A 26928-nucleotide genomic window follows, 5' to 3' on the forward strand; every position below is an offset into this window, starting at 1 on the left:
GTATAGAGAACAGCGCGCAAGTCGTTTAAAGTCATAGAAATGCTCACCACGGAATCGATAAGAGGGAATCGAAATCGAAAGTTTCCGATTCCTGACCTCAAGTATTCGATTCCAGAATTGGCAATCGATTTTTGATTCCCAACCCTATGTGTCAGTCAGATCAGCATAATCTCCGCTGTACAGATTTCAGCCCTGCTGTATGAACTCAAAGAAACACTCGACACTTCCCTGATGTTCTCTAGAGCCCAGAGCAGGTCATGATAAAAGCTGAAAACCTCTCACACATGATCTTAATCAAAGAGTGCTGCTGTATTATGTGGGATGCCTTGAAGCCACTGGTGGGAAGAAATGGTAAGATCTTTGTTGCATCTGATTTAGTGTTTCCGGTAAAAGTACAGCTGGCAGAAAGCAGGTAGATTTCCCATATGATGCTCGACATCACATCTGATCAGAGCGCACGCACAAACAAGACACATCTCATTATTTCAAACCCACCTCAAAGCGCTGTGAGCTGACTTTCTTGCCCTTCTTCATCCAGGTGATTCGTGGTTTGGGCTCCCCGACCGCCTGGCACACGAAGGACGCCACGCCTCCTGAAATCCCTGTCTGATCTTCAGGAGTCTTAATGAAACTGGGCATGCCTGCGGGAGAAAGGGAGAGAAACATTAAAGTAAAAGATCAATTGTTTCCACTAGACGGCAATGAGATAAAACAGAGAGTTTGTCTCATATTCAGATTTGCAAAAATACCAAATTTTGCAATAAAAAATCAGAAGTCTCATTTCAAACTCAAATATTTCTCAACAATTTCTTCCAAGACCAAATCATGAGCTATACTATCCACATTCATTTTCTTTTAGAACATGTATAAAGGTTTATTAGTTTCATTTAATTGATGACTCCAGCTATATTTCATAGAAAATGTATATTTAGTATAAAAAAATTAATTTGTATTTCCTCCACTCTGATAGCAAACGCAGAGCAACTGAGATTTGAGACTTGAAACTACTTTGATTTCAGTCTCTCAAACAAATTTAAGACTTCAGTATGACAGAAATATAGTGGACAACTCATATGGACTAGGTTTGGGATACAATTTTTTTGGATCTTGACAATATAAATCTCAATCTTTATTTGAATGTAAAACAGAAGCTTGAACATTTTGGATAAGAACTACTTTTGTGTCACCAGAGTCATCATAGTTAACTAAAACTACAACTAAAAACATTAAAAAACATGTTTACTAAACATACTTACTTGTAAATGTTAACTGAAAAAAAAATAAAAAAATAATAATAATTTGGTTTAACGTGATGTAGTAAAATAACTGAAACTAAAATAATTAATACATTTATATAGACATTTAAAAAAATATATGAACACAACAAAATACTAAAACTAAATAAAACAAAATACAAAAATATATAAAACTATAATAGTATCTCAATGAGACTAAAATAACAGTGTGTCACAAATAGTATTGTGTTTGGAATGACATCCTAGGGTGATGTATTCCTTCAAGTCTCTTGAGTTATGAAGGAGCACTCACTCAGCAATAAATCTGTCCTGGCTAGAAGCGTTGGAACAAAAGCAGATCTTTTCACAGTGTCCAAACCCTGCCTTGAGCTAGACCTCCAGGACAGTACAAGTAATGTTCCACAATGTGCATTGGGTCACGTCCCTCAAGGTGAGAAACAATAAATACAGGCAATATGAGGGAATTCTATTTCCCCTAATGCCTAAGCTCTCCACTTGGCTGTATTTGAGATAACGATAAACTGTTTATAAGCCATGAGAGCTTCATCTCTGAGGATGTATCAAAAGCATAATTAAATGCTCTGACAGAATACGAGCCATGGCAACCCAAACAAATTGAGCTCCCTGTCCACCGCCATCCCCTGGTGAAAGGATGGCGTGCCTGTAGAGGAACAGAGAGCTGACGGGAACGTAATTAAAGATTCCAGCCATCCAGCGCACCGCAGGGAACAACAGATATATCATAACGTGCACTGGCTGCTTTGTTTACCTCTGTCTCTGGACACAGATGCATAATGCAAACTGCCGCCTTCGCTGGAGACAATGTCTTCATCTTTTCTTTGGCAGGAGCTGTCTCGGCACCAGTTCCTGTCCAGGAGACCTTGTCATTTTCTCTTTCTCTAATTCTCTCGCTCTCTCTCTCTCTCTCTGAGAAAATAGTCTGCCAACAGATTATCCGACTTCACATGAGGTTTATGGCAACTTTCCACAAAACACAAATCTATCTATCTATCTATCTATCTATCTATCTATCTATCTATCTATCTATCTATCTATCTATCTATCTATCTATCTATCTATCTATCTATCTATCTATCTATCTATCTATCTATCTATCTATCTATCTTTGAGATTGGAGGTTTGCCAAATTAAGCTTCTGTGGACAGTTTTGTCCTTAACATGTAGTTAAGAAACCCACACACACATTCTCACACTGATGGTGCATGATAACTTACAACCAAATCGCAATCTTATTTACACTTCAAGATGATTGGTTCGGTATATATCCGTCAGACTCTCCTGAAACACCTAAGGTCAAACCTCATCTCATGACTGATTTATCAGACAGTCACCTTGCCTGCTGACCTCTGACCCTGGATGTTTCACACAAGACAGGCATTACAGACTCACAGTCACACAATGCTCTTTGTGCCCGCTAGCATGCTGGCCTCCTGCAATATTTACCGTGGTGACTTTCATGTGTGTTCTTGAGGCAGCGCAAAGCAATCTGGCTCGCACAGTTTCTGCCCTCACTCTTCCTTACCAAAACACAGGACACTGAGCTTTCTTTTCATGTAATCTGCCAATCACAGGTGTACAAAAAAAAAACACTACTTCTGTCCCCGAATACCTGTTTAATCCAATCTTTCCCCATTCTCTCCCCATAAATGGCATCCACTTTGATGTTTGAGTTGACTCTATTGCTCCTTATGGACTAACTCAAATTTGCATGAACTTATCAACTAGACAATTTGTATTTTATCTTAAAGGTATAATGGAGGATTTTTTACTTCCGGGTGGATCACCTATACTATTGGTCCTCCTAATTCTCAATCATTCTGGTGAATCAATCAAACTTGTTCAAAAAGTGGAGAGGGCGGGTCTTATCTAAAATTCGGAAAGATCCTCCACTATACCTTTAAGAAACCACTACATAGAAAAATGTAAACATGTAAACAGGAGTTTTTAAAAAACTCAACAACAACAACAAAAGTAAAAAAAACAACAACAACAACAACAACCAAACGCATGCATGATGCAAAACATTTCTAACAGAAGCTTTGGTCTGTTGCACATCAATACATCAATACTATCTCATAATTTAATAATAAAAAGTTTAAATTGGGGCTTAAAAAAGACCCCAAAACACCAGCATTTGATTAAATGTATATGGACAAAACCTAATGCAACTGGATCAAAGCACATTCGCCTCTCTTCTAAGACTGAACCTGCTTAACCCATAAAGGCCCTTAACATACTGTATGCAAGTACGGCATGTCAATGCAAACGCTTGTGATGGATTATTTAATAGATAAAATAGTAAACTGTATATCAAATTAATCATAATTCTAACATCTAACCTTACTTCTCCTTTAGGCCTAACACTCTACCACTTGAACAAAATGTTCTCTAAAGTTTGTGTCGAAGCTAGTGGAAAATCCTGAGATGCTGGCTAGACAATATCAAAAATATAACCGTCTAGACATATTGAGTAATCAACTGAACTTCTAACCTTTTCCATTTTTTTAACGATTTAAGATCTAAGTTGCTTCTACCTAGTAACAGAAGGGTTTGCATATGAAGAACCAATCAAATTGTAGGGAAATTATTTAATGTTTCATGTCATTTTTGCAATGCTCCTATTCTATAAAAACTGTAGTATTCTTTTTGCTGGTGGGATTCTCTCTGAAATTTGTCTGAGATCCTCCAGCCGTGATTAAAGCATATTCGAAGGCATTGTCTGGAGTCTGTCTAGTTAATGCTGCGCAGCAAGTTAGTAAGGGAAGCTTACTAGACACTTTGATAGTGTTATAGGAAAAGGGACGAGACGTCATCCGACTTGAAGCCAGTTGTCGACTGTAGACGCAGTGCCAGAGTATAAAGATTATTAAGTGTCGACTGTAGACGCTTGGGTGTCGATTAGAAATGCCCCGGGTAATTAGGAGTCAGGTGCTTAAGAAGAAATATCGACCACACACTTCAAGGTACACAGGCATGATTTGCATAGGTTTCCAAATGCTGCAAACAACAATTTATAATGAAACACATATACAAATATACTACATATAGTAAGCACTAGATAAATATCTTCTTCTATGGTCAGTTGTTTTTATTCCAGCTTAATTACTGTCAGGGAGAAGCAATATAACAAAATTGCTTAGCAAGTTAATTAGTTAAACTGTCATGTGTATAGTTAGCTACCTGAATAATAATACATTTGGCTTAATAGCAGATATTCAAAAGTAACTTTAGCTCCCTTGTGTATTTATGTTTGATATCACTACACTAACGGAAAATCAATGTAATGATGCATTTTTGTCCCGATTATCTATATTTTTTCTCTTAATCTCAATTCCCGGGTCAGGATTTAATAAACCTTCCTTTTTTCTAGTAAAAGTATAAAACATAAAGAGAGCAAAAATCAGGAAAATCCAACCTTTATAACTACAATACTTCATCCTGAGAATAAAAATAAAATAAAATAAAAACTTGAATATTCTTGAATTTAAAAATACACAAATTTATAACAATATACGAAAAATCATATATTTTCAATTCATGTGGTATTTGTGTAAAAAAAAAATACATACAGAGAAATGAGTTTTTCCATGAAATTTTAGTTTATGATAGAAATGAGAGGTGACAGGAGAGCATGGTGACGGTCTGAAGATCTCAAGATTAAAGGACTGTTCACACCAAGGACGAAAACTATAACAATAACAATAAAGATATAGTTCTAAAAATCTGTGTAAATATAATTCCACACACCACAACGATAACAATAACTTCATTAAGGAATGATATTGTTGGAATCACTTTCAGATTTTTTTTCCCCCAGCTGATGAACAATAAAAATACTGGCAGCCAATCAGAATCCATCCTGCTTTAAAGCATCCTGCTTGAGCATTTAAAGTGTCAGATTACAAAACTGCAGTGTGCGCTTTAAATAAACAGAATGATATCGATATCGTGGACGCTAATATAGATGTCATTATTGTTATCCTTTTAGTTATCGTTTTTGGTGTGAATGCTCCCTAAATCTAAGTCTAGACCTAATTAAAAGTTTTCTCCAATTATTATCACACACAGTGGCAGAAACCCACAGAGCATGATTAGGATGTTTCATAAATTTGTCAGGATCTGATGGCATAGCTAAAACACATAACTAAAATTTCCATCATTTAAGAATCACCCAAGAACGCATTCTAATTATGTATAACAGGCCTGCATGTTTGCAGCGCACAGGCCAAGCAGCCGACCACAAACATACCACCCAAATCCCTCCGCCTGGAGCGAGGACAGCGTTAATCTGCTCGCTGACAGTTCCCAGGATTAATGAGCATCAACAGCTCTGAAACCAGATGATCAAGCGAGTCGTGGTCGTGTGGCTATTCTGCATGGCAGGGTTGATAAGTTGTGAGACACACTTAAAGGGGTGGTTGATTATGATTTCACTTTTGTAACTATAGTTAGTGTGTAATGTTGCTGTTTGAGCATAAACAACATCTGCAAAGTTACAACGCTCAAAGTCCAAAGCAAAGGGAGATATTTGCTTTTAAAGAAATCACTTTTTAAGGACTACAACAAACAGCTGATAGGGATTACACGACATTCCTCCCGGGTTAGTGACATCACCAACCCTAACATTTACATAAACCCCGTCCCCGGAACACGATTAATAGATTATCAAGACAGAATATGCTAATTAATGACTAGAAGTAGTTAACTCCACATCAGCAACATAAATTCATCAACTAACCTTTCAGAAATGTCTGAAATCGGTTGCTTCTACATGTTGTCACTTCTTCTTGAGTCTCTCCATCATCATCTGAATCCGGTTTGAACATAAAAGGCTAAAAGTTTTTGAAATTTTCAGTGCATGTCTGTGTGAGGTAAAAGGACACAAGCTGTTGAAGCTCCGCCCCCTGTGCCACAAGCAGAAGCTCATTTGCATTTAAAGGGACAGAGACACAAAAACGCTGCGTTTTTGCTCATCCTCAAAAAGTGACAATTTTAACATGCTATATTAAAATATCTGTGGGGTATTTTGAGCTAAAACTTCACATACACACTCTGGGGACATCAGAGACTTATTTTACATCTTGTGAAAAGGGGATTATACAGCCCCTTTAATATTAGCTGCTAATTTAAGAGCTGCGATTTCTCCATCTGACAGGGAGGCGAAACACAAAATACACAATAACAGCAGACCAAGAATCAGATAAATTTCCTGTTACACAACATAATGCCAATAAACACGCCACTTCCCTCACAGAACTGCCCGTATGGAACCAGCATGAAGTGAAATAAACTGACAGCATACAGGAAGTCAGCCTCCTTCCCTCGGTCCCTAAGCATCAAGCATCTCAACATCGATCGAGAAACAACAGCCCAGCCATTTATTCTCATTAATTATGGATGCACGGCTTACCTCCAGTTACCATCTCTCTTCATGTCTGCGAAAAAGAATTTGATCAGAGTACGTGTTAATATGCTCAATACCTGTGCTGCAGATGCACAAGAGAAATAGACAACATGTTTGTACAGACAAGGTGAACTCTTTTTAATACTACTGTTCAAAAAACTGTTTAATATCAAGAACAAAAGTCCTGTGTTTGTATGCTAGTTGCATTCAGTGAACTCAGCTTGCACTAAACAGGTTATTTTCTAAAATAGTGCATGGATAAATCTTTCAGTATAAGAGTACACTGGAATAAATGTTGTAGAATTAACAATTTTCACTCAGAAATTGCAAGTAAAATGTACAAATAATTACAAAGAAATGGCGCAAAACACATTTATTTAAATGTGAAATTTTAAAGTAGAAAGACTGAACTAATATTTTCTTGTAAAACATACTCCAATAATGTTTGTTTTATTAACAACTTTGAAAAATACATTTAGGAACATGCATTAAAAAAGCAAACAGGGTCCATTTTGATTTTGTGTTGAGCTTTGGCCCTGAACGAGTGAAATCCAGTGTTTAGAAACAAGCCTTATAATGTGACCTCTTAATTTGAAAGTGGTCTGAATATTCTGTTGGTGGTAGTAAGGTGAGAAGGACACTAAACACTCAAACCGAGTTAGTGAGACTCCAGCCTGAATGCCTGGGCTTTTTATTATTCAGGAGAAGAGAGGAGAGTGAGATAAAGAAAGAGAAATTGCTTCTCTTTTATTCCCTATTGGGTGGTGCATTACAGTAATGGCTCTGTCTAAATAGCAATAGAGAGGCAGAATGGTGCTCTCATTATCAACACCATGACCAATTCCTCTCTCTCTCTCTCTCTCTCTCTCTCTCTCTCTCTCTCTCTCTCTCTCTCTCTCTCTCTCTCTCTCTCTCTCTCTCTCTCTCTCTCTCTCACAGAGGGGAGTAAGCGGGGGTGGTCTTGTGCGATCATTGTAAAGATCGTTCAATAAACGGCGAGTGAAACGCCTACATGAGCAGAGAAACTCTGAAAGTGATCATACAGCCACAATCAGCACACGTTCTCACGTTTGAGACTCTGGCACGACTAATAAACTCATTCATCGCTCTGAGAAGTATGAATCAGAAAATGAGCTTTCTGATGACAATTTAATTGCCTTTCAAGGCAACAGGAGTTATTTAAAAGAAACTGAACAATTGGGTCATGGTAGTCTGATTTCAGTAACTATACTTTTGGGGAAAGTTTGCTATATATGGATTTTAAGTACCTCTATTATGCTATTTTAAAGGTACCTACTTTTGTTTCGGAGTGTCCTACAACAGGTTTACATGCATCAAAGGTCAAAAAACACTTTAATTTTCTCATAATATACATTGAACGCCCATTACCATTACTGAACTTCAGCTCCATCCGGAGGCTTCCTAAAGCTCAGCGATTGGACACACAGTAAGGCGTATTTTTCCAATAGTTTTCAATGAGAGCGCCGCGTTTTTCAAATGCCAGGAGAGTAACGAGGTGCTGAGCATCTATTTCACGCTGAAGCGCTGAGCGCTCGGCGTTTTATACCAGTCGCCGAGAGTTGAAGAATGTTCAACTTTGGGTAAAACGCAGCGCTCATCACTGTCACTTTTTACCCAGCCGTCCAATCACAGTGGAGGAGGGGCGGGACAAATACCACACCAGGGCTAGACATTCAACATTCTGCCTGAAGACAGTAACGCATATTTCTAATTTATTGCGGTGCACATGCGGAAACTAGGGGTGCGCCAAAATATCGATATGGCGATATCTCGCGATATTTACTCCCACGATCGATTCTCGATGCGCTCTTGCCAAGTATCGATCTTAAAAGCCGTTATAAAACGCCCGATTCATTATCCCTTGATGAGACCCTTCTCCAGAAGTAGATAGTTGTGGGCGTAAGAAGACGTACACACACTTGAAAATGGCGGAGACAAGCAAGGAAAGTAGAAGTGAGAGCAAGAAGTTAAAGGACGCTGCAGCAACATTTAAATCCAAAGTGTGGACCTCACTTTGGATTTTATAGCAGTGCGGACGGGGCAAAGCTAGAAAAGGACTACGCAATATGCAAGAACTGCTTTGCAAAAGTCCGCTACACGGGAAACACGACCAACATGCACAGCTACCTCATGCGGCATCACCCGGAGCTCTGTGAGAAAGCCGTGGTTGGTGCTGGCTCAAAGCCGACACACCCCGGCGTAAACACCTTTTTCCAGGCAAAGCTACCACCTTGTTCTGCGAGGGCAAAGTCAATCACAAATGGGATCTCTGTTTACATGTGTAAAGGGCTCCGTCCGTACAGCGAGGTGGAGAACGAGGGGTTCTGCTTTTTGATGAAAATCTTAGAGCCACGCTTTGATATTCCCTCTCGGAAATATTTTGCTGAAAAAATTATTCCAGCACTTTATGACCAGACCAGGGCTAAAGAGTCGGCACTCGAGTCGGCAGAAAGAGTGGGGCTCACGTGTGACGGGTGGACATCGAGAGCCACGGAGTCCTACATAACGTTCACTGTACATTTTATAAACGAAGACTGGGAAATGAAGTCATATGTCCTGCAAACCCGAGCAATGCACGAAACGCACACTGGGACACACATTGCCGATGTACTGAAAGCCGCAGTGGGGGAGTGGAATCTTGTCGCTAAGAAGCCAGTGGTTGTCACCGACAATGCATCAAACATGCATGTAGCAATGGACTTAACAAGATACCAACACGTTAGATGTTTTGCTCATGTTTTAAATCTTGCATCCCAACGTGCGCTGAAAATAGCTGCTGTTACCAAGGTACTTGTCAAAGTTAGGAGGATCTCAACATTCTTTCATAGAAGCACAACTGGAGCAGAAGCACTGAAAAGAAACCAGAAACTCCTTGGCCTCCCCCTTCACAAGCTCATCACGGACATGCCTGTTCGTTGGAAGAGTGTCTATGAGATGGTCTCCAGGTTTCTTGAGCAACAGCCAGCTGTCTGTGCTGCCCTCTTATCACCAGAGGTAACAAAAGTTTGCAATGTAGAAGTTGTAATCTATATGTGTAATAAATGTGAATAATTTATCGTATACAATTAATAAGTTTGTAAATAAATACTAATACATATGATATAAACTTACTTGATACAATGAATAAACAATGAATAAATACTTTATACATACTAAAAAGGTATATATATATATACTCCAAATAAAAACATTAGATTACATCATACAGGTCATGCTTTATTTGCTTTAAAATAAAGAACAATAATTATATACATTTTATTAATAAATTGTATTTTGCCTTTTTTTTTCTTCTTTTTTTTATTAAGGTGAGAAAGAATGTGACTGACTGTGCTCTGACAGAGAATGACATCTCAAGCGCTGAAGAGATGGTGGAAGCACTTAGACCAATGCTTGTGGCAACAAATATCATGTGTGAGGAAAAGAATCCCACCATTTCAGTGGTTGCTCCTCTTCATGCCCAACTGCTGCGAGACACAACCAGCACTGAAGAAGATTCCCCTCTGGTTCGAGAGATTAAGGGAGCCATCAATCAAGACCTTTCAAAGAGATATCAATCAGAGGTGGAAAAAGATCTCCTACACATGTCCTCAGCCCTGGACCCTAGATTTAAATCCTTTTTATTTCTGTCACCTGAAGAAGTGCAAGACACTTATGCAAAACTACACTCAAAAGCTGCAGCTTTAAAGGAGGATGATCCAGTGCCTTGTGGTGATGTTCAGGGGGATTTAGAGGAAGAGGAGACCTGCACAGCAAAGAAAAGAAAGTCTGCACTTGTTGATCTTCTTGGTCAGACCTTCAAGAAGACCTCTTATGTCTCTACATCAGCAACCTCAATTGCAGAGGAGGAGATAAAACAATATCAAGATGCTCCTTCTCTGCCTCTCACTGAAGATCCACTGTTGTGGTGGAAATCTCAGCAACATGTGTTCCCTCTCCTCTCCAAGCTGGCCCATATGCATTTGTGTATTCCTGGGACCAGTGTAGCAGCTGAGAGGGTCTTTTCAACTGCAGGAGATATCATCAGTGCCCAAAGAAGTTCACTCACTCCTGAACATGCTGACCAACTCCTCTTTCTCAAGAAAAATATGAACATATAAAACACATCACATGAAGCTGTTTTCTATTTTGTTCTGAAAAATGTTTATTTTTGGATGCATTTTAAGTTGGGTACATTTTAGATGTACTTTATCCCTGATATATTTATTTTATTTTTTATTTGAAAGCAGTAGCCCAAAGGTTTATGTTTCTTGCACTTAATAGTGTCACTGTTCATGTTTATGAAGGACAATCGTATAGTATTTATTGTTTACACTGAATCTGTCCTCGGCCTTACAGCTATTTTGCACCCAAATGGTGTCACCATTTGTCGAAGACATAGTATTACTACTGATTGCAGCAATGTTACACTAAAATAGTGTCTGTGACTGTTTTGTTGCAACTGATAAGACACAAGTTGTTTTTGTTATTGTGTTTCATCCCAAAAAATAAATGGAGATTCATTTTCCTAATAAAAAAAAAAATCTTTTAATTTCTTAACCCCCTGAGGTCGGCTATCGCGCCGGCGCGATAGGCTCGTTTTTTTTCGTATGAGTGCAAAAAAAAAAAAAAAAAAAAAAATTAATTTTTATCTTATATGCTTGTGTTATACATCAATCGATCCTGTTTAGTGTGTATTTTTTTTGTGTATGCTCATAATAAAAACAAAGTGTTGTGCTTTTCGCCAAATAAAGAAAAATAAACATGATGCGAGTTCTGCCTACTCTCCGTCAGTGAAGTCAATTCTGAAACGCGTCCGAAAATGAACTGTAACTCAGCGAATACTCAGTCAAACAGGCATACAGTCACACAGGCATGAAGCTTGAATTATCTTCTTTCAAATGAAGTAATTTTTATAAAAAACAAATATTCACAGTTTATATAATATGTATGTAAAGAGAGAGATGTCAGTCGTTCTCATCTCAGCTAATTAAGTTTTAATGTGACTCCGCCTACGGAGACCGCGCTATTCAAACGCAAATGTGAGGCGATCCATACAAACCTGTGAAACGCCCACATCCGCTGGATAAGGCCGGTGAAACACTGGATGCGTGGCGTAAGCGTCTCAGCTGCGTGGCGTGTCCGTTTTTATTTCGGCTCCCATCCATGTTAACAGTTTAGAGTTTGCATACTGCCTGTGTGAGACGCGCGTCTCAGGCGCGGCACGAGCCGCGTGGAAAACGCGTGCATTCTAGAAATAGAACCGACGCCTATTTTTCACGCGACACGCAAGCGTCTTGGAAGCGTTTCCATGCAAAATTGAATAGGAAAATCTGTTTATTTGTCATTTTGACACGAATACATATTAATAAATGTCCTTTTGATGTTTAAAAGTGTCTAGGTTTTGACATAAATGCAAATATAAATGTAATTTTACAAAATATGATCGATTTTCAAATACTGCTGTATTGAATGAACAGCTTTTAGCAAACTCTATTGCTATACTGAGATGAGGAATAGGCTATATACTGTATGTGTTTTGTCAAAAATAAAGTCATCAACTAACTAATGAATCCTTTACTTTGAAATACGTATGATAAAATGTATACTTTAGTTTTGAAAGACGTTGACTAGTTTTGAAAAGATTATAAAGTATGTATGTGCATGCATATATATATGTGTGTGTGTATGAAGAGTTCAGATGCAAAAGCCTCTAAATGCCATCTGAAATTTTCTCCTAGAATGATCATTTTTATGAAGCTTGTATATTTAAGTTAGCTATAGGTGACACGTCACCTGAATAAATGGCTCATTAAGTATGCAGGGACGTAGTCTCACCAGGTGTGAACTACTACATATGCATGATGCTGTTGGAGCGTTTACGCCCCATCCGCATATTGGCTTTCCAAACTAAAAGTGTTTCACAAAACTAAAATCAATGTATCGTTTTTTTGTGGATGATTAGGCAGGATGATTTTCATATCATTTTGAAGAAAAAACACTAGGCGATGAAATCCATTAGTCAAAAGTCTTATTGCCACATATTTAGTATGTGTTTTGTGGCCTTATTTCAGAAACTTTAGTTTTTAGTTTTTTCAATAACCACGCATAAACATTATTCTCTCAAAAATGCAGACATGTACATTCTTGTTGCTCACATATTATGGTAGCCCTGTTTGTGCTAAATAGTGTGTAATTTTTTTTTGCCATTAATATGTTTATAAGCAACTGAAAAAAGCACAAATGTCAGGGCATGTCAGAACATCTCAAGGACCCCAAAAACACCCCAGACCCCAGAGGGTATAACATGATATATGTAAGGGATAATGTATAGAGAGGCGGTCGTTATAGCGAATAACAAGCCCGACAGGCTGAACGAGACCCCGACGCGAAGCGGAGGGGTCTTGACAGCCTGAAGGGCTTGTTATTCGCTATAACGACCGCCTCTCTATACATTATCCCGCTTATTACATGGCTACCTACAAAATAAATAAATCATTTGCCACGAAATATTGATTTAAAAAGGAGTTTATTGATTTTAAAACGATTGTATTGCTTCCGCCAAAGAAAATAGTCCGTTCCGCGTCCATAGCAACGCGCTGTTTTTCATGGCAACGGTCTGTTATACTTTGCAGCGGTCTGTTATCAAGAAATAACAGACCGCATTCTACATTGGAATTCAGCCCAGCCATGTAATAATGTGAGTTATTACTGATAATATATCGATTATCGCAGTATCGCCATATTGTGACATTATCGGTATCGTGAAAAATGTATCGCGTATCGTATCGTATCGTATGATGTAACATTAAAGTTCCTGTGTTGAACTCTGAGATTTGAGAAGCAGTCGTCAGTAAAATTACGTGTTTGAGGGCTGGTCAAGTTGTTCGTGGGAGGACAACGCACAACATATGCGGGCATTACGCAAATATATTTTCTAGTGATGTAGAACTGTTATGCAATGATATTCGTATGAAAAACCACCCCTTTTCGGTGGTTTAGAGTCGATTCTTACATTTTGGAGACAATAACTTTATTTATCATGCATTTTCGACTTTACAACTCTGCAGAACATTTACATTCACAAACAGCAATATTACACACCGCATGAAAGGGAATATTCGAAAAACCATAATGTGGACACTATAAAGTTTGTCACACAAGCTCATATAATAGAGTACACATCACCGTCTCAAAGCAACCAAATCCCAAAGATCTTTTCTATTTCTATTTCTTTATTTTACAGAGACTAAAAGAATGATGACTAAATCAAAGCAGGTTGCCTCTTAGATGTGCGTCCTCGTCCCATGAGAGCTTTTAACGACGCTTCACATGCTTTTTCACATGCGAATTTGGGATAAAACATCTTTGTGTGCACCAAAAGATAGAGAAAACCTTTCTCACTGAACATCACAGAAACTAGGTTTTTACATTATCTGTACTCTTTTATCACATATAAATGGAGGCTTGCCACAGCAACCGTTGAGACCACGATGCTATAGTGTTTGCTAGTAGGGGTATAATGATACATCGATATTAGTGGTCGACCGATATAGATTTTTTGATGGCCGATGGCGATATCTTAGAGAGCAGGGTAACTAGTAACTAGTTGATATATTACTAAACTTTAGATGATAACTTATTGATTCTGTAATCATATTACAGTATTTTTCACAAATAAATAAATTGTTATTTAAAAAAGTAAACACTGTAACCAATAGGGGACTCAGTAATCTGGTAAGTTTGTGCGCACTAGGAATCATATTTTTTTTCACATAATAACGTATTACAGAACTGTTAAACAGAGACCATAAATAAAGAAGATGGAGAATGGGAGTGTTGTGTGCTCAGGCTTCCCGCTTTTCAATACACAGAACCTTATCAGCCAATCAATCGATATGATTTTTTTTTTAAAAAATTACTGTATATTATCTTATATTATATTCTCTATAAGATACACTAACAGACTTGTTTGACTGTTATAAGATGTCAAATTCTCACTGAATTTAGTTTTTCCATCATTTTGTTGTGTATGTCCTAATGGGAATACTAGATTTGCACATTTTAGAGAGCACAGAAGACAGATTTTCTTGACTGTTGTCAATTGGGAAACAGGATTTGCAAATTGCAGAGAGTTCAATTAAATGCTCATGTTATAATTTGGTTGCATTTGTGAGTTAATAAAAATGTAACTGGTATTGTAAAACAGGCAGGTATATTGCTGTATTGAAATTATTGATGACATGCCCCTGAGTCAAATCATTATCAAATAGTGGAATGTTTTAAGTTATCATCAAATATTGTATTTCTGGCTAAGAGAACTGATGTCAGATTGTATTGTGACAAACCCCAGTACCCAATACCCCAGTTGCAATAGTATTTTGGATGGTTGCTAGGTGATTATTAGATGAAATGACAAGAGTCACAAACACCACTAATTATGCTAAAAAAAAATTAAAAAAAAACTTTAAAATGAATACTTGTTTTAAAAGCACTGTAACATACACTGGCTTCCAAAAACTGCAATGCTGTATGTGGAGAAGTCTATGTCTGGCAATTGAATGTGATTTAGGTTACAGTGCTGTAAACACTGCTAGTAGCAGTATACAGGCAGTGGGGATAAAATGTCATGATGGAATAGAGACCGATAAGCCCACACACACACACACACACACACACACACACACACACACACACACACACACACACACACACACACACACACACACACACACACACACACACACACACACAGTCAATCACTGCAGCAGTGTCATTGTCATTCAACACCCTGCTCTTGTCCTACAGGACTTTTCTCTCATTTGGGCTCAGATAACCAGGGTTTAATGGCATCTAGGCAGACAGCCAGATAGTCAAATGCTGTGTGAGTGGAGACAAATGACAAAAGTTTCAAACAAAAGTCACTGCTTTTGGATTGAAAAGCTCTCATTAACGGTGCGGCAACACAGGATCAGTCATGCATCGAGAGGAATCACTCACACAAACACAAAGACACGGGCACAAAGGTTTCACCAGCAGTCGAGGGAAACACATTTTTAAAATGGCTGTTGAAAGGAAGATACACTCCCAAAATGCTGCACTATTCAGTTTTCTCTTTAATATTAACAATGTGGAGAGCAAAAAGCTCATAAAATGGACCTAAAATGTTCATGAAACAGACTCCCCAACAGATCATTTATATATTTTGTAACATTTGTACTTGCATACTACTCCTAGTAGACCTGAAGTATGTCATTTCTAGGGGATATTGTGCACAATATGCAAATATGTATGCAGAGGTTGGCCGAGAGCATGGAACCAAAGTGTAAGAATTGAGCTTCAAAAGTTAAGATGTTTTACACAAAATTGGAATACAAATGGCAAAAAAAAAAAAAGATTTCTGAGATGACCGAAATGCCATTCAGTGAATTAAACATACAACACGTGACCTCACATGATGCACGTGTCACAGCATTCTGCAACAGTCTCACATACTATTTTAAAATGTACACATCACTCTCTCAAACTTATATGGACACCTAAGTTACTTAAAAATGAATTTCACAGCATTAGATCTGTATCTGCTGTAAATGTCCTTTATGCTCTGTGTCATTTAATTATCTGGTGTTTTGGTGAATTTCACTGGATGTATGAAGTCAAGTTCACACAGGCTCATATCCTGGAAACAGTCTCTGCGTTTACAGTGTCTCTTTGGTTACCTTCATTTTCAGGTTTATTTAGTGCTGGTAATGTACACAAGATGATCAGTGTGTATTCGTGCACGACAAGATCTGGACAGAAAGGAAAAATCCAAATGAGCCTGTGGAAAATTCTCTGCAACTCCTCATGGTCTGTCATTTCTTTGTTATATATATAAATATAGTTATCAGCTCTTATAAATCCTTTTTTAATGCACCAATATACTCGGCCAATCTCTTCCATGTGAATGTGCGTGTGTCTGTCAGAACTGTGTGTTCCTGAGTCAGTGTGTGTGCACTCAGTGAACAGGTAGAGAGGATGCGGTCACTGCGATTTTGCCAGGCAAGATATGTTCCTAGATCAACATATTTTATTAATCCTGGAACAACATTCCTGTCTCAAAATTTTGCCCTAATCTCATCCCTACCCCTAAACCTAACCCTACCTATAACTCATCCCTGAAATCAGAGGGAAATGGTAGGTGATTAACACGTTGTCCTTCAAATCTGATCGGTTGATTTGAATGCTGTTCCAGGATCAACAAAGATGAAATCATGTTCACCAGAGGATGCAGTGTGTGTGTGTGTGTGTGTGTGTGTGTGTGCGTGTGTGTGTGTGCCAGTATGTTGCCAGTAGTGTGCCAACATCAGCCAGTATGTTGTAAATGAGCACAAAGGTAAACAGGGATAATTACAGTTATTTAATTTACAGCAATGCATGAACACCATACAATAAAATTATACCTTTATCAGATGGCGATCATCATTTGCTGTGTCACTCACACCATAGGGCAACAATTGGTGATCATCGTGTGTACTTTTTAGGAGTCTCTCTCTCTCTCTCTCTCTCTCTCTCTCTCTCTCTCTCTCTCTCTCTCTCTCTCTCTCTCTAAAAAGGATTGCTGTGGCCCACAGTTGTGCTTTTGGCCTCCAGGACGTGCAGCGTTTCTGCTGATGGATTTTAAGACGGACTCAGTCAATGTCTCCAGCTGTGTTTGTGTAGATGTTCTCATCCTTCTATTGACAGAAACACTCTCATCCATTAAGACAGCAAAGCTGAGCTCCACAAGTGCCGTAACAGATACAGTCTGTCTGTTCAGTCTACAGTCACTTTATCTACCTGATTATAACATACAATAAACTCCCATTCAACACAGTCAAGCTCCTCAGATTACTTTCTATTCTAGAGTATATTCTGCACTCTTAAAAGCTCTCATAAATGCAAGCAGTTCAATGACTAAGAAGGATGGCCAAAATGATGAAAAAAATGCAATCTTTCTAAACATCTAGTTTAAGATGCAGGTTCTTAGAGTCAAGTTCTTAGAAATGCAATATTTGCATTCATGTTGATTTTTTTGTTTTACTATTTTCCATCACAAATCCATTTTTAATCATTTTATTCAATGACTTAAAATTGTCGCATGGTGTATCCATAAAGTATTTTATGTACTTCTTGGGAAGAGGTCAATTCATTGAAGTCACTGCCTATAATGCACTACATATAATGAAATTTACAATAAATATTTAATTTAAGATTTTATTCTAATTATTTTTTTAATGAAATGTCATGTGGTTTAGCTCCCTAAAACTTATAAATTAATAATTCATGACATACAGCATGTACCGTTTACCCTGAAAAAATATATTTGTTATAAACATAAAAGCAAAAGTAATTACTTTTTACTTGATGTTACCACATGAGTCATTCAATTAAAACTATTCTTGAAAATGGCATAGCATGTTTTCAAAACTTTATTAATCCAACAAAACTATATTTAAAAGAACTGAGCACATTTTTATACCACTCTCATAAAAATGAGCATCACATTACTGACCCAAAGCAAAAGTGCTTGAATTTTTCTTTAGCTTCATTCTCACCCTCATATCACAATATTTGACTTCATTTGTGTCACTCAAATTAATATGCGTGTGAGAGGGAGAGATGGAGTCTACTGATGGGAGGACCATCACAATTTATCCAGAAAATCCATTCACATCTGCGTCAATTAAAGCGAACACCAATACACGAAAGACAGTTAAAAATGTGTTGTTGTCTAAGCCCTAAGCTGTCTTTAGACACACACACACAGCCTGGAATCTAAACAGAATTAGTGGAATCTTGTTACACAGACCTTTTTAACCCCTCTAGCACTGGAGCGCCACTAATGCGTTCATTCAGACAAAGCACTTCTTAATTGAATCTGAACTGATTTGAATAATCAATCTTGTAGGAACCTGCGCTGCTAAAGCGGATCTTCGTCCGGTTCAGCTTGTGCCGTGACTCCCATGAGTCTCTCAGCTCAGGTCAGGCCCGATTCAGGTGCGGGGTCTCCTAATTACTAATCTGACGGATGCTTTTATCCAAAGTGACTTATTGTTCACTTATTTTAAGTTCAATCCCTCTGGAGTAACCTGAGGTTAAGTGTCTGCTCAATGGCTCATGAATCATCCCTTGCAGGATTTTAACCAATAAAGATGCAAGCGAGCACTTCTTTGTTTGCATACAGCAAAAAGCGTAGTGTGCTTGACATCATGGAAGAAGAATCTGCAGGCAAACTATTTAGCCTTTTTTATCTGTTAGTTACATTAATGAAAAGCTGTGCCCATGCATCACTTTTTTTAAGGGATAGACAAAGGGATCAGGATAAACAGAAAGAAATGGTGAGAGGGAATTTCCTTTGCAAGGACTTTACCTCAGCAAACACCGGCGTTAAAGGGATGGTTCGGAATAAAATCAACCTAGGGTCCTTTGCACCATGACATCGAGCCAAACACCCCCCAGAAGCTTTTTTCCCTTGGTGGAACATTATTAAAGTTAGAGCTTATTTAGAGATATCAGCCGGATGGCTTAGTGCAGGCGCTAATGGACCCAAGGTTGTATCTGGTAAATTACCCCACTAATAATGCCCAGAATGGTACCAAACTTCTACAGTAGTACAAATAGGTTCTGTACTCATAAAACGAGGCATTGGAAAGTTTGTAACTACATTAGGAGTTTATTTAAATAACACTTGCCTGACGGCTCATGCTAGTGCTAACCCGGACGTCGACGTCACTTCAGTGAGTTGAGAAAAGCACGTAAAAGTCCTGGCAGAAAGCGATGCATAAGGGTAACGACGACCAGTTCCAGGAATGCACTAATATTTTGTTGGTAGTACCAGTTTATAACAATTATTAGTTAACATCAAGTTGTCAACACTTCGGAAAAAATAATAATTCTTTGTTACACTACATCCTTATGCATCGCTTTCTGTCAGGACTTTTACGTGCTTTTCTCAACTCAGTGAAGTGACGTCGACGTCCGGGTTAGCAATAGCATGAGCCGTCAGGCAAGTGTTATTTAAACAAACTCCTGATGTACTTACAAACTTTCCAATGCCTCGTTTTATGAGTTCAGAACCTATTTGTACTACTGTAGAAGTTTGGTACCATTCTGGGCATTATTAGTGGGGTAATTTACCAGATACAAAATTGGGTCCATTAGCGCCTGCACTAAGCCATCCGGCTGATATCTCGAAATAAGCTCTAACTTTAATAATGTTCAACCAAGGGAAAAAAGCTTCTGGGGGGTGTTTGGCTTGAGGTCATGGTGCAAAGGACCCTAGGTTGATTTTACTCCGAACCATCCCCTTTAATGCCATATTAGGGTAGGGACACACCAAACCGAACCCAAAGAACTAGCGCTGATGAAAGCCAACTGTGTTGTTGCCTCACGTCGGGGAAAAAAGCTTCACTTGAACACACTGAGAGAACTACAGCTGACTTTCAAATGCGTGTGAATGAGACAACTGTCTATTTCTGCAGATATATTCATCTATATTTGTCATTCAAAAAGGGAAACCGACGCTGCCGGCTGCAGATACACAAACCGTAAACAAAGCATTTTTGAATATCAATCCTGCTGATAACTTTCTTTTATTCCACTCCGCTCATGTTAATATTAAAATATTCGCCCAGAAACACTCAGGTAAGATGATGTAAAATTAGAACAGCCTTCTATCTGTGTCGTTTTTACTTATTTCCTCGCTGTTTTGCTATTATTCTATTCTTGCTATACTCATTCACTAAGCTAAACAGCCAATCAGAGTTCTACATGCTGAATCGACCCAAAAAAACCCTGATGGCGTTCGACTAGAGCCAACGGTGCAGAACACATCGGAAAAACTAAGTCGGCCGACGCTAAAAAAACGTCCCGAAGGCTTGGTGTGTCCCGGGCTTTAGAAACAGCACAACAGCAGCTCTGCAACACAGCATCCATCAGAAGACAAGAAGCTCTATAAGTCCCACCGCTGCTGAAACCACATGCTAAAGTTGCACCATATTTGATCTCATAAATAAAACATGGTGGTTTTATACTCTGCGCGTATAGTCCTCAAGACTACGTCCTACACAAGTCTGTGAGGAGACTCCAGAGAAAAAGTGTAAGGGGGGGGGGGGAACAAAAGTCTGTTGAGCAGATCATAATGGTGCTGATGGAGGGACTTCACACTGAGAGGAGAGAGAGAGAGACTGTGAGAGCCAGAGAGATTAGAAAAGTGAGAAAACTGGAGCGTTCAGCTGAAAAACATGCTAAAGGCTTTTCTCACCCCTGCATGAGTGCACAGGCCTCCATCAGCGTGAAGAGCAGAGGGCAAATTCAGGAACATTTGCCATATCCCCAATCTACAAGCCTTTCAACATTGCTCATTTAACATCTTCACTGCATCCATAAAGGCCTTCCTTGAGTCACGAATACTGGTGGGGGATATAATGAATTTTACAGTGCATAAAATCTAAAATTATACCGAGCATTACAATGATTTGAACTCTAACACGTACCGGTGTTCGGCTTCTTGTGCCATGACTTGGTTAATATAAAAACATTTTAATAGCTTATCTGATTTAAATTGTTAAAAAGTCACAAAAGTGCCAACAGTGTTTTGATGTTTGGTTCTGCAAATCAGTTTACATTAATTGGTTTAAAACTCAATTCAACAATTAGCTTGAATAATCACTCAAAAATGTTCACAGAATTCCCTTCATGGCATTTTTTCATATATGTGACCCTGGATCACAAAACCAGTCTCAAGTCGCACGGGTATATTTGTGGCAATAGCCAACAATACATTGTATGGGTCAAAATTATCGATTTTTCTTTTATGCCGAAAATCATTAGGATATTAAGTAAAGATCATGTTCTATGAAGATATCTTGTAAATTTCCTACGTTAAATATATCAAAAATGTATTTTTGTGAGTGGATGCAGCACAATCGCCAACATAAATGAACAGCTTTAAAGGCAATTTTCTCAATATTTCGATTTTTTTGCACCTCAGATTCCAGATTTTCAAATAGTTGTATCTCGGCCAAATATTGTCTTATCCTAACAAACCATACATCAATGGAAAGCTTCTTTGTTCAGCTTTCATATTATGTATACAACTCAATTAAAAAAATAAATACTCATAAGACTGGTTTTGTGGTCCAGGGTCACATATATATACATTTTAATAAAATATGTGGGAAAATATTGCTGTTTATACTATAAGGTATATTGTTATATTGGTGAATATATATATAATGACTGCATTTAACAGTTATTTTTTTTTTTTTTTTTTTATGTACTTGGCCACAATAGCTGTTTATTCACATTATTTATTCCAGAACAATCTGAATAAAAGACCATAGCCAACAGCTGTATAAACCTTGCTGGAAACAGAAAGTATATTTATCATTAGCATAATCACAGTATACTTCGTTTCACAATATATTTAACTCGGTTAACCTTCCAGAAGAAAGGTAGACATAAATATTTTTCTCAAGGTGCACGACTATAAATCCATTTAAGGTGAGTCCTAGTTTGGGAATGGTAGCGGTAAGTAAATGATTAATGCTTCTGGTATTACTGCCACTATAAAGATCAGCGCCGATAATAAGTGACCAGACTATGGTGTTCTTATTGTTTTTATGGGCCTCAGGGTTCAGGGACTACATGACGTAAGGCCAGTGACTCTCATACTGCTGCACAAACATCTGATCTAAGGCTGGAGTAAACACAGCTATTTGATTGTGCAAAAATGCTTTGGTGAAATCTTTCTCCAGGGACTTCAATGCTTCAGGGCCCAAATCTTTCAATAATGACAGCAACAGCTTCAACAAAAATGCTCTCATATTTTTGGACTTGTTAACTTGCACGTTAAAAAGCTGAATGAATGTGACGCGTTCATTAACACCTGCGCGGATCCCTCGAGACCAAAGAAGATCGATGCGAATCTGAAAGATCCTCCCTCGTACGTTTTTTGCACAAACAACACGACGGTGATTGCATTCACGCTATTCCTCAAATCCCTGTGATTTCTTCACCTCATTCTTGCCAGGCTTTGCTAAATCCAACAAACAAAAATTCCCTAAAAGTGCTTGAAAGAAAATAAGACTTTACAAGTGTTTTTTTTTTTTTTTTCGCAGAGACTTTAGAGAGAGAGAAATTACAGGCACTTTAGGAATAAAGGTTGTGCTTGTTTTGTAAACAGCATGATATTCCCACTCCTACACACTTCAATTTTAAGATCATATACTGTATGTAGAGGCACATAGATATACGGTAACAGTCTTGAAGGGATGGAAAAGAGATGTGTGTATTTTGAAGTGGGATACTCACTGTCTGCATGGACTGGCACCAGCAGGCAGAGCAGCAGCATGAGGGATGTGGCAAAGGCCTGTTGGGTGTGTGGCACCATGATTTCAGGATGGCGCTCACCGCAGGGGTTCCCTAAACTCCTGCTGGATGACTAAACGCTCACACTACCATTTAGTGAGACCTGACGGGGAACACAAAGGAGAGTGACATCAGAAAGCTGCAAACATTTGAAGCAATTCAAATCCTCAAACATGACATCACCACATTCCAAGACATTACCTCATTATTAGCATTCCAAGAGCATTACATCTCATTCCCATAATTCAGTATGATCAAATTAAAGCAAAGGGAGAATGACATCAGTAAGCATCACGGTAATGTTTCAAACATGAAATCATTATTAGCACTCTAAGAGGAAGGTATTTCATATAAGGTCAGTCTCCTAAAGTTATTAATTTTGTTTGTTTGTTTGTTTGTTTGTTTTTGTGAGGATCAGAGCCAAAGATTTAAGTCATTAATTACTGAAATTTTAATGTAGACAAAACTTCAGAATTCAGAGATGCTGATTCAGTAACTACTCTGATGGATTCAGTTTCATCAGACTGATTCTTCAGAGTGATTCATGTTTGCTTTTATGGTTACACTTTATTTTAAGGTGACGTAGTTACATTGTACTTACTTAGATACGTACTGAGCAATATTAATTAACTACATGTGGGTCAATGACGTGACGGGTCATTTTTTTTTGTCCAAAGGCCTTATTAATAATAAAAAAACAAATATATAACATCCAAAGTATGTAAGGTAGTACAACTTGATCTCTTTTACTGAATCCAAAAGGTTTTAATTATATTTTACTACATATAAAGGTATTTTAAAGATTTTGAAGTGTCAAAATGTCATTCGGTAAAACCGATATAGTAAATATTTAAATGGAATAATATTGTTTTTAATAACTAAAGGAACTACAATAATACAAATATAAAGCAGATAAGGCTCTTTTTTTACATTTCCCCTTTTCTCCTTTCCCTGTGCAATGTTTTACTTGAATATGTTGGAGTGTTTAGAGTAGTCCAATAAATGATTACATTTATGAGATCAGTGATAATCTTTTTAATATTTCTTCTGTGGTACACACTATATACTATCTCAACATCAATGTCAAATCAGTTTTTAACTTTCAAATCAGTGGTTAAACCGAATGACTTTTTTGGTGACATTTTTTCCATCTTGTAAAAAATGACAAAAAACAGTGTTAATTGATTGTACAAACCACAAAATCTTATTGTTAACACCTAGGTAAACTAAAAAAATGGTTTCAAATATAGTTATATCTCAATTCTATTTTTTTACACTTTTAAAAACCTTATTCGTCAATGACCCATGTACTTACAATGGAGTTAGGGTTTGGTTTATGGTTAGCTACTTGTAATTATGCATAATTTACTGTTATTACTACAGTAAGTACATGTAGTAACGTGTAACTACCTCACCTTAAAATAAAGTGTTACAGCTTGTTTTTGTATGCTTTGTGAACTATTCATTAAAATAATCGATTCATGAGAGTAATTTGCTCTGGAATCTACACTGGTTGTGCTGCATATTCCAGAATTACTAAACAGAACCGGTTCATGCATTAGTTCAAACTAGTAATTTCTTCATGAATCAGATTACACTGGTCAATTGTTGTTGTTTTTTTGTCTGCAACCTGCAAGGAAAACTCAATAAAAAGACATTTATTGTCATTATTCAACACAGGCTGCAAATTCACAACACATGACTTATTTTGCTAAAATATAAAACAAAATAAATGAATATTAGATGAAAAAACTTAACATAAAAAAAACCCGTAAACAAAAACTAGATATGTTGTCTTGTCAACTAACTGAAAGTACTTAAGTACTAGAATTACTGAAACTGAAAGCTACCAGAAAGCTACATAGAAATATATATTTTTTAAAAACTAATAAAAATGACAAATCACAAAATGACTAAAACTTGAGCTAAAATGAAAACAAAAATAAAAGCTTATTCAGTAATAAATTCTATGATGCAACAAGTATGTAAATAATTCTAAAATAGCACTGGTGGAACACAGTATTTTACTGCACAACATTCAATACAGACTGTATGATAAGTAAAATATGATTTATTTCGCTATGGCCATTTGGATACAGCAGTGACAGCACAGATTGAGTCATTTTCATTTTGGCCAGAGCTGTTCCTTTAACACAGTGACATCATGCACACAAAGAATGATGTCACTGTGTTAATTTAATAAAGTGGTTTGAAACAGAAGTAAATGAGCTGGAGCCGCAACGAGTCCCGGGAGAGCGTTTCAGCGACCACAGGCACCTCTGGCCTTCGGAGGACACATGAGTTGTGCCAGGTTCACACTGTGAGTGTGTGTCTAGGGGGTTTGTGTGTGTTAATAACCTGTGCGGTGAGGGCTCTCATGTGTCTTTCCAATGAAGCCACCCCATGCACACCCTCACTCACTCATGATTAAGATGATGCATTCATTTATTAACCAGAAGCGCTCATCATGTAATTGGCCGGACCCGAGCTAATTAATCATGTCACACAAAGCAGACATCTGCTATGCAACACTCCCACTCTTCCACAGAGAAAACAATCATGGAAACACCAGAGAGAGACGCCCATAGACCAGCACTAATTACTCCGCCACCACAGCAGGAAAAGCGTGGAGCCGCTGGCGCTCGGCAAACTGCTTCCACCCTCAAACAGCGTTTGATCGAGAGCTGAAGGTGCGCTTCCACATTCCTGCAGGCTGAGCAGACGGAAACGTCTCTCCGTCTCCGAGCGTGCTATTTCTCCCTCTTATTATGGAAATCATGAGCCTGGAACAGAACCGCTGAGCTGACAGACTCACGACACTGCATTAAACTGCAAGCATTTAGGGACATGCACACAGCAAACACACACACACACACACACACACACGTCTCTCTGCTTCAGCACACACTGTAATTACAGCACTGCTCCCCGTTCTGCACCCCACCGTCTCTGCCTTTCCAAAGAAAACACAGACTGTGTTTATGAGTGGATGCTACAATTGCGCCAGCCAAGTGTCTCCGGCGTGCCCAACCTGCAGGCTCTCCTGAACATTCCTGCAGGAAGAGCTCGCTGGGAAAACAAAGCGCGGACTGAACGCAGCGTGCATTTCTAAAGACCCCAGTCTCTTCTGCTGAAAGACAAATGATACAAGCAGCCAGCTAGACTCTCCATGATGACAAGCATGTTTAAATGAAGGGTCAAAGGTCAGTTCATTTCCCTCAGGAATCAATCCTCATGTGGACAGGACAGGACTGCACAGGAACTGAAGAGTTCAAAAGCATCACAGCTTCAGGATGGAGAGAAGTCCTCCCTCTTCACAAGTTGAATGTGATTGGAATAAATAATGTGATATATTACGTCTTATTTTCTGTTTATTAGTACTTATAAATCACATATTAATGCCTTATTCTGCATGACTATATTCTACATCTCTTAATCCTTTCCCAATACCTAAACTTAAAGGACAAGTTCGATATTTTACACTTAAAGCCCTGTTTATAGATCGTTTATGATGAAATAGAACGGTTAAGATTAAAATTTGGACACATGCTGCTGTCCCGAGAATTTTAGGTTTCTTTCGCTTTCCCAAACACCAGTAGACTGGGTGTATAGGTGCACTCGAACACTCCTTCCTAAAACACATTAAACTTTCGTTTAAAAAGACGTGAAACTCACCGAGTGGTCAGGGGTGTTCACTGATATGCTCACACAAAGAACGCTGCAAAAGATGCTTTCCAACAGGTGTTTTACCATTCGTTGTAAAACTGTGGACCTATTTTTCCAAACGCCTCACACCCGAACTTCTTCCGTTGAGAGCTTGAATAATAGACACTCCAGCCCAGTTGGTGGCGATAATGC

General features: G+C 38.1%; 1 protein-coding gene across 12 annotated transcripts in view; it reads right to left on the minus strand.

The window, feature by feature from the left end:
• Positions 1–26928, minus strand: part of ptprfa (protein tyrosine phosphatase receptor type Fa) — a 231949-nt gene that overhangs the window by 132546 nt on the left and 72475 nt on the right. For all 12 annotated transcript variants that reach the window (XM_079882944.1, XM_079882943.1, XM_079882942.1 and 9 more), the window contains exons 2-3: positions 23014–23173; positions 496–641 (exon numbers count right to left, since the gene is read on the minus strand). In XM_079882944.1, the coding sequence (XP_079739070.1) occupies positions 496–641; positions 23014–23092 (225 nt within the window). In that variant the 5' untranslated portion in view covers positions 23093–23173. The remainder of the gene's footprint in view (positions 1–495; positions 642–23013; positions 23174–26928) is intronic.

Source organism: Squalius cephalus (assembly GCF_949319135.1).
Source record: "Squalius cephalus genome assembly, chromosome: 10".
NCBI lineage: Eukaryota > Metazoa > Chordata > Actinopteri > Cypriniformes > Leuciscidae > Squalius > Squalius cephalus.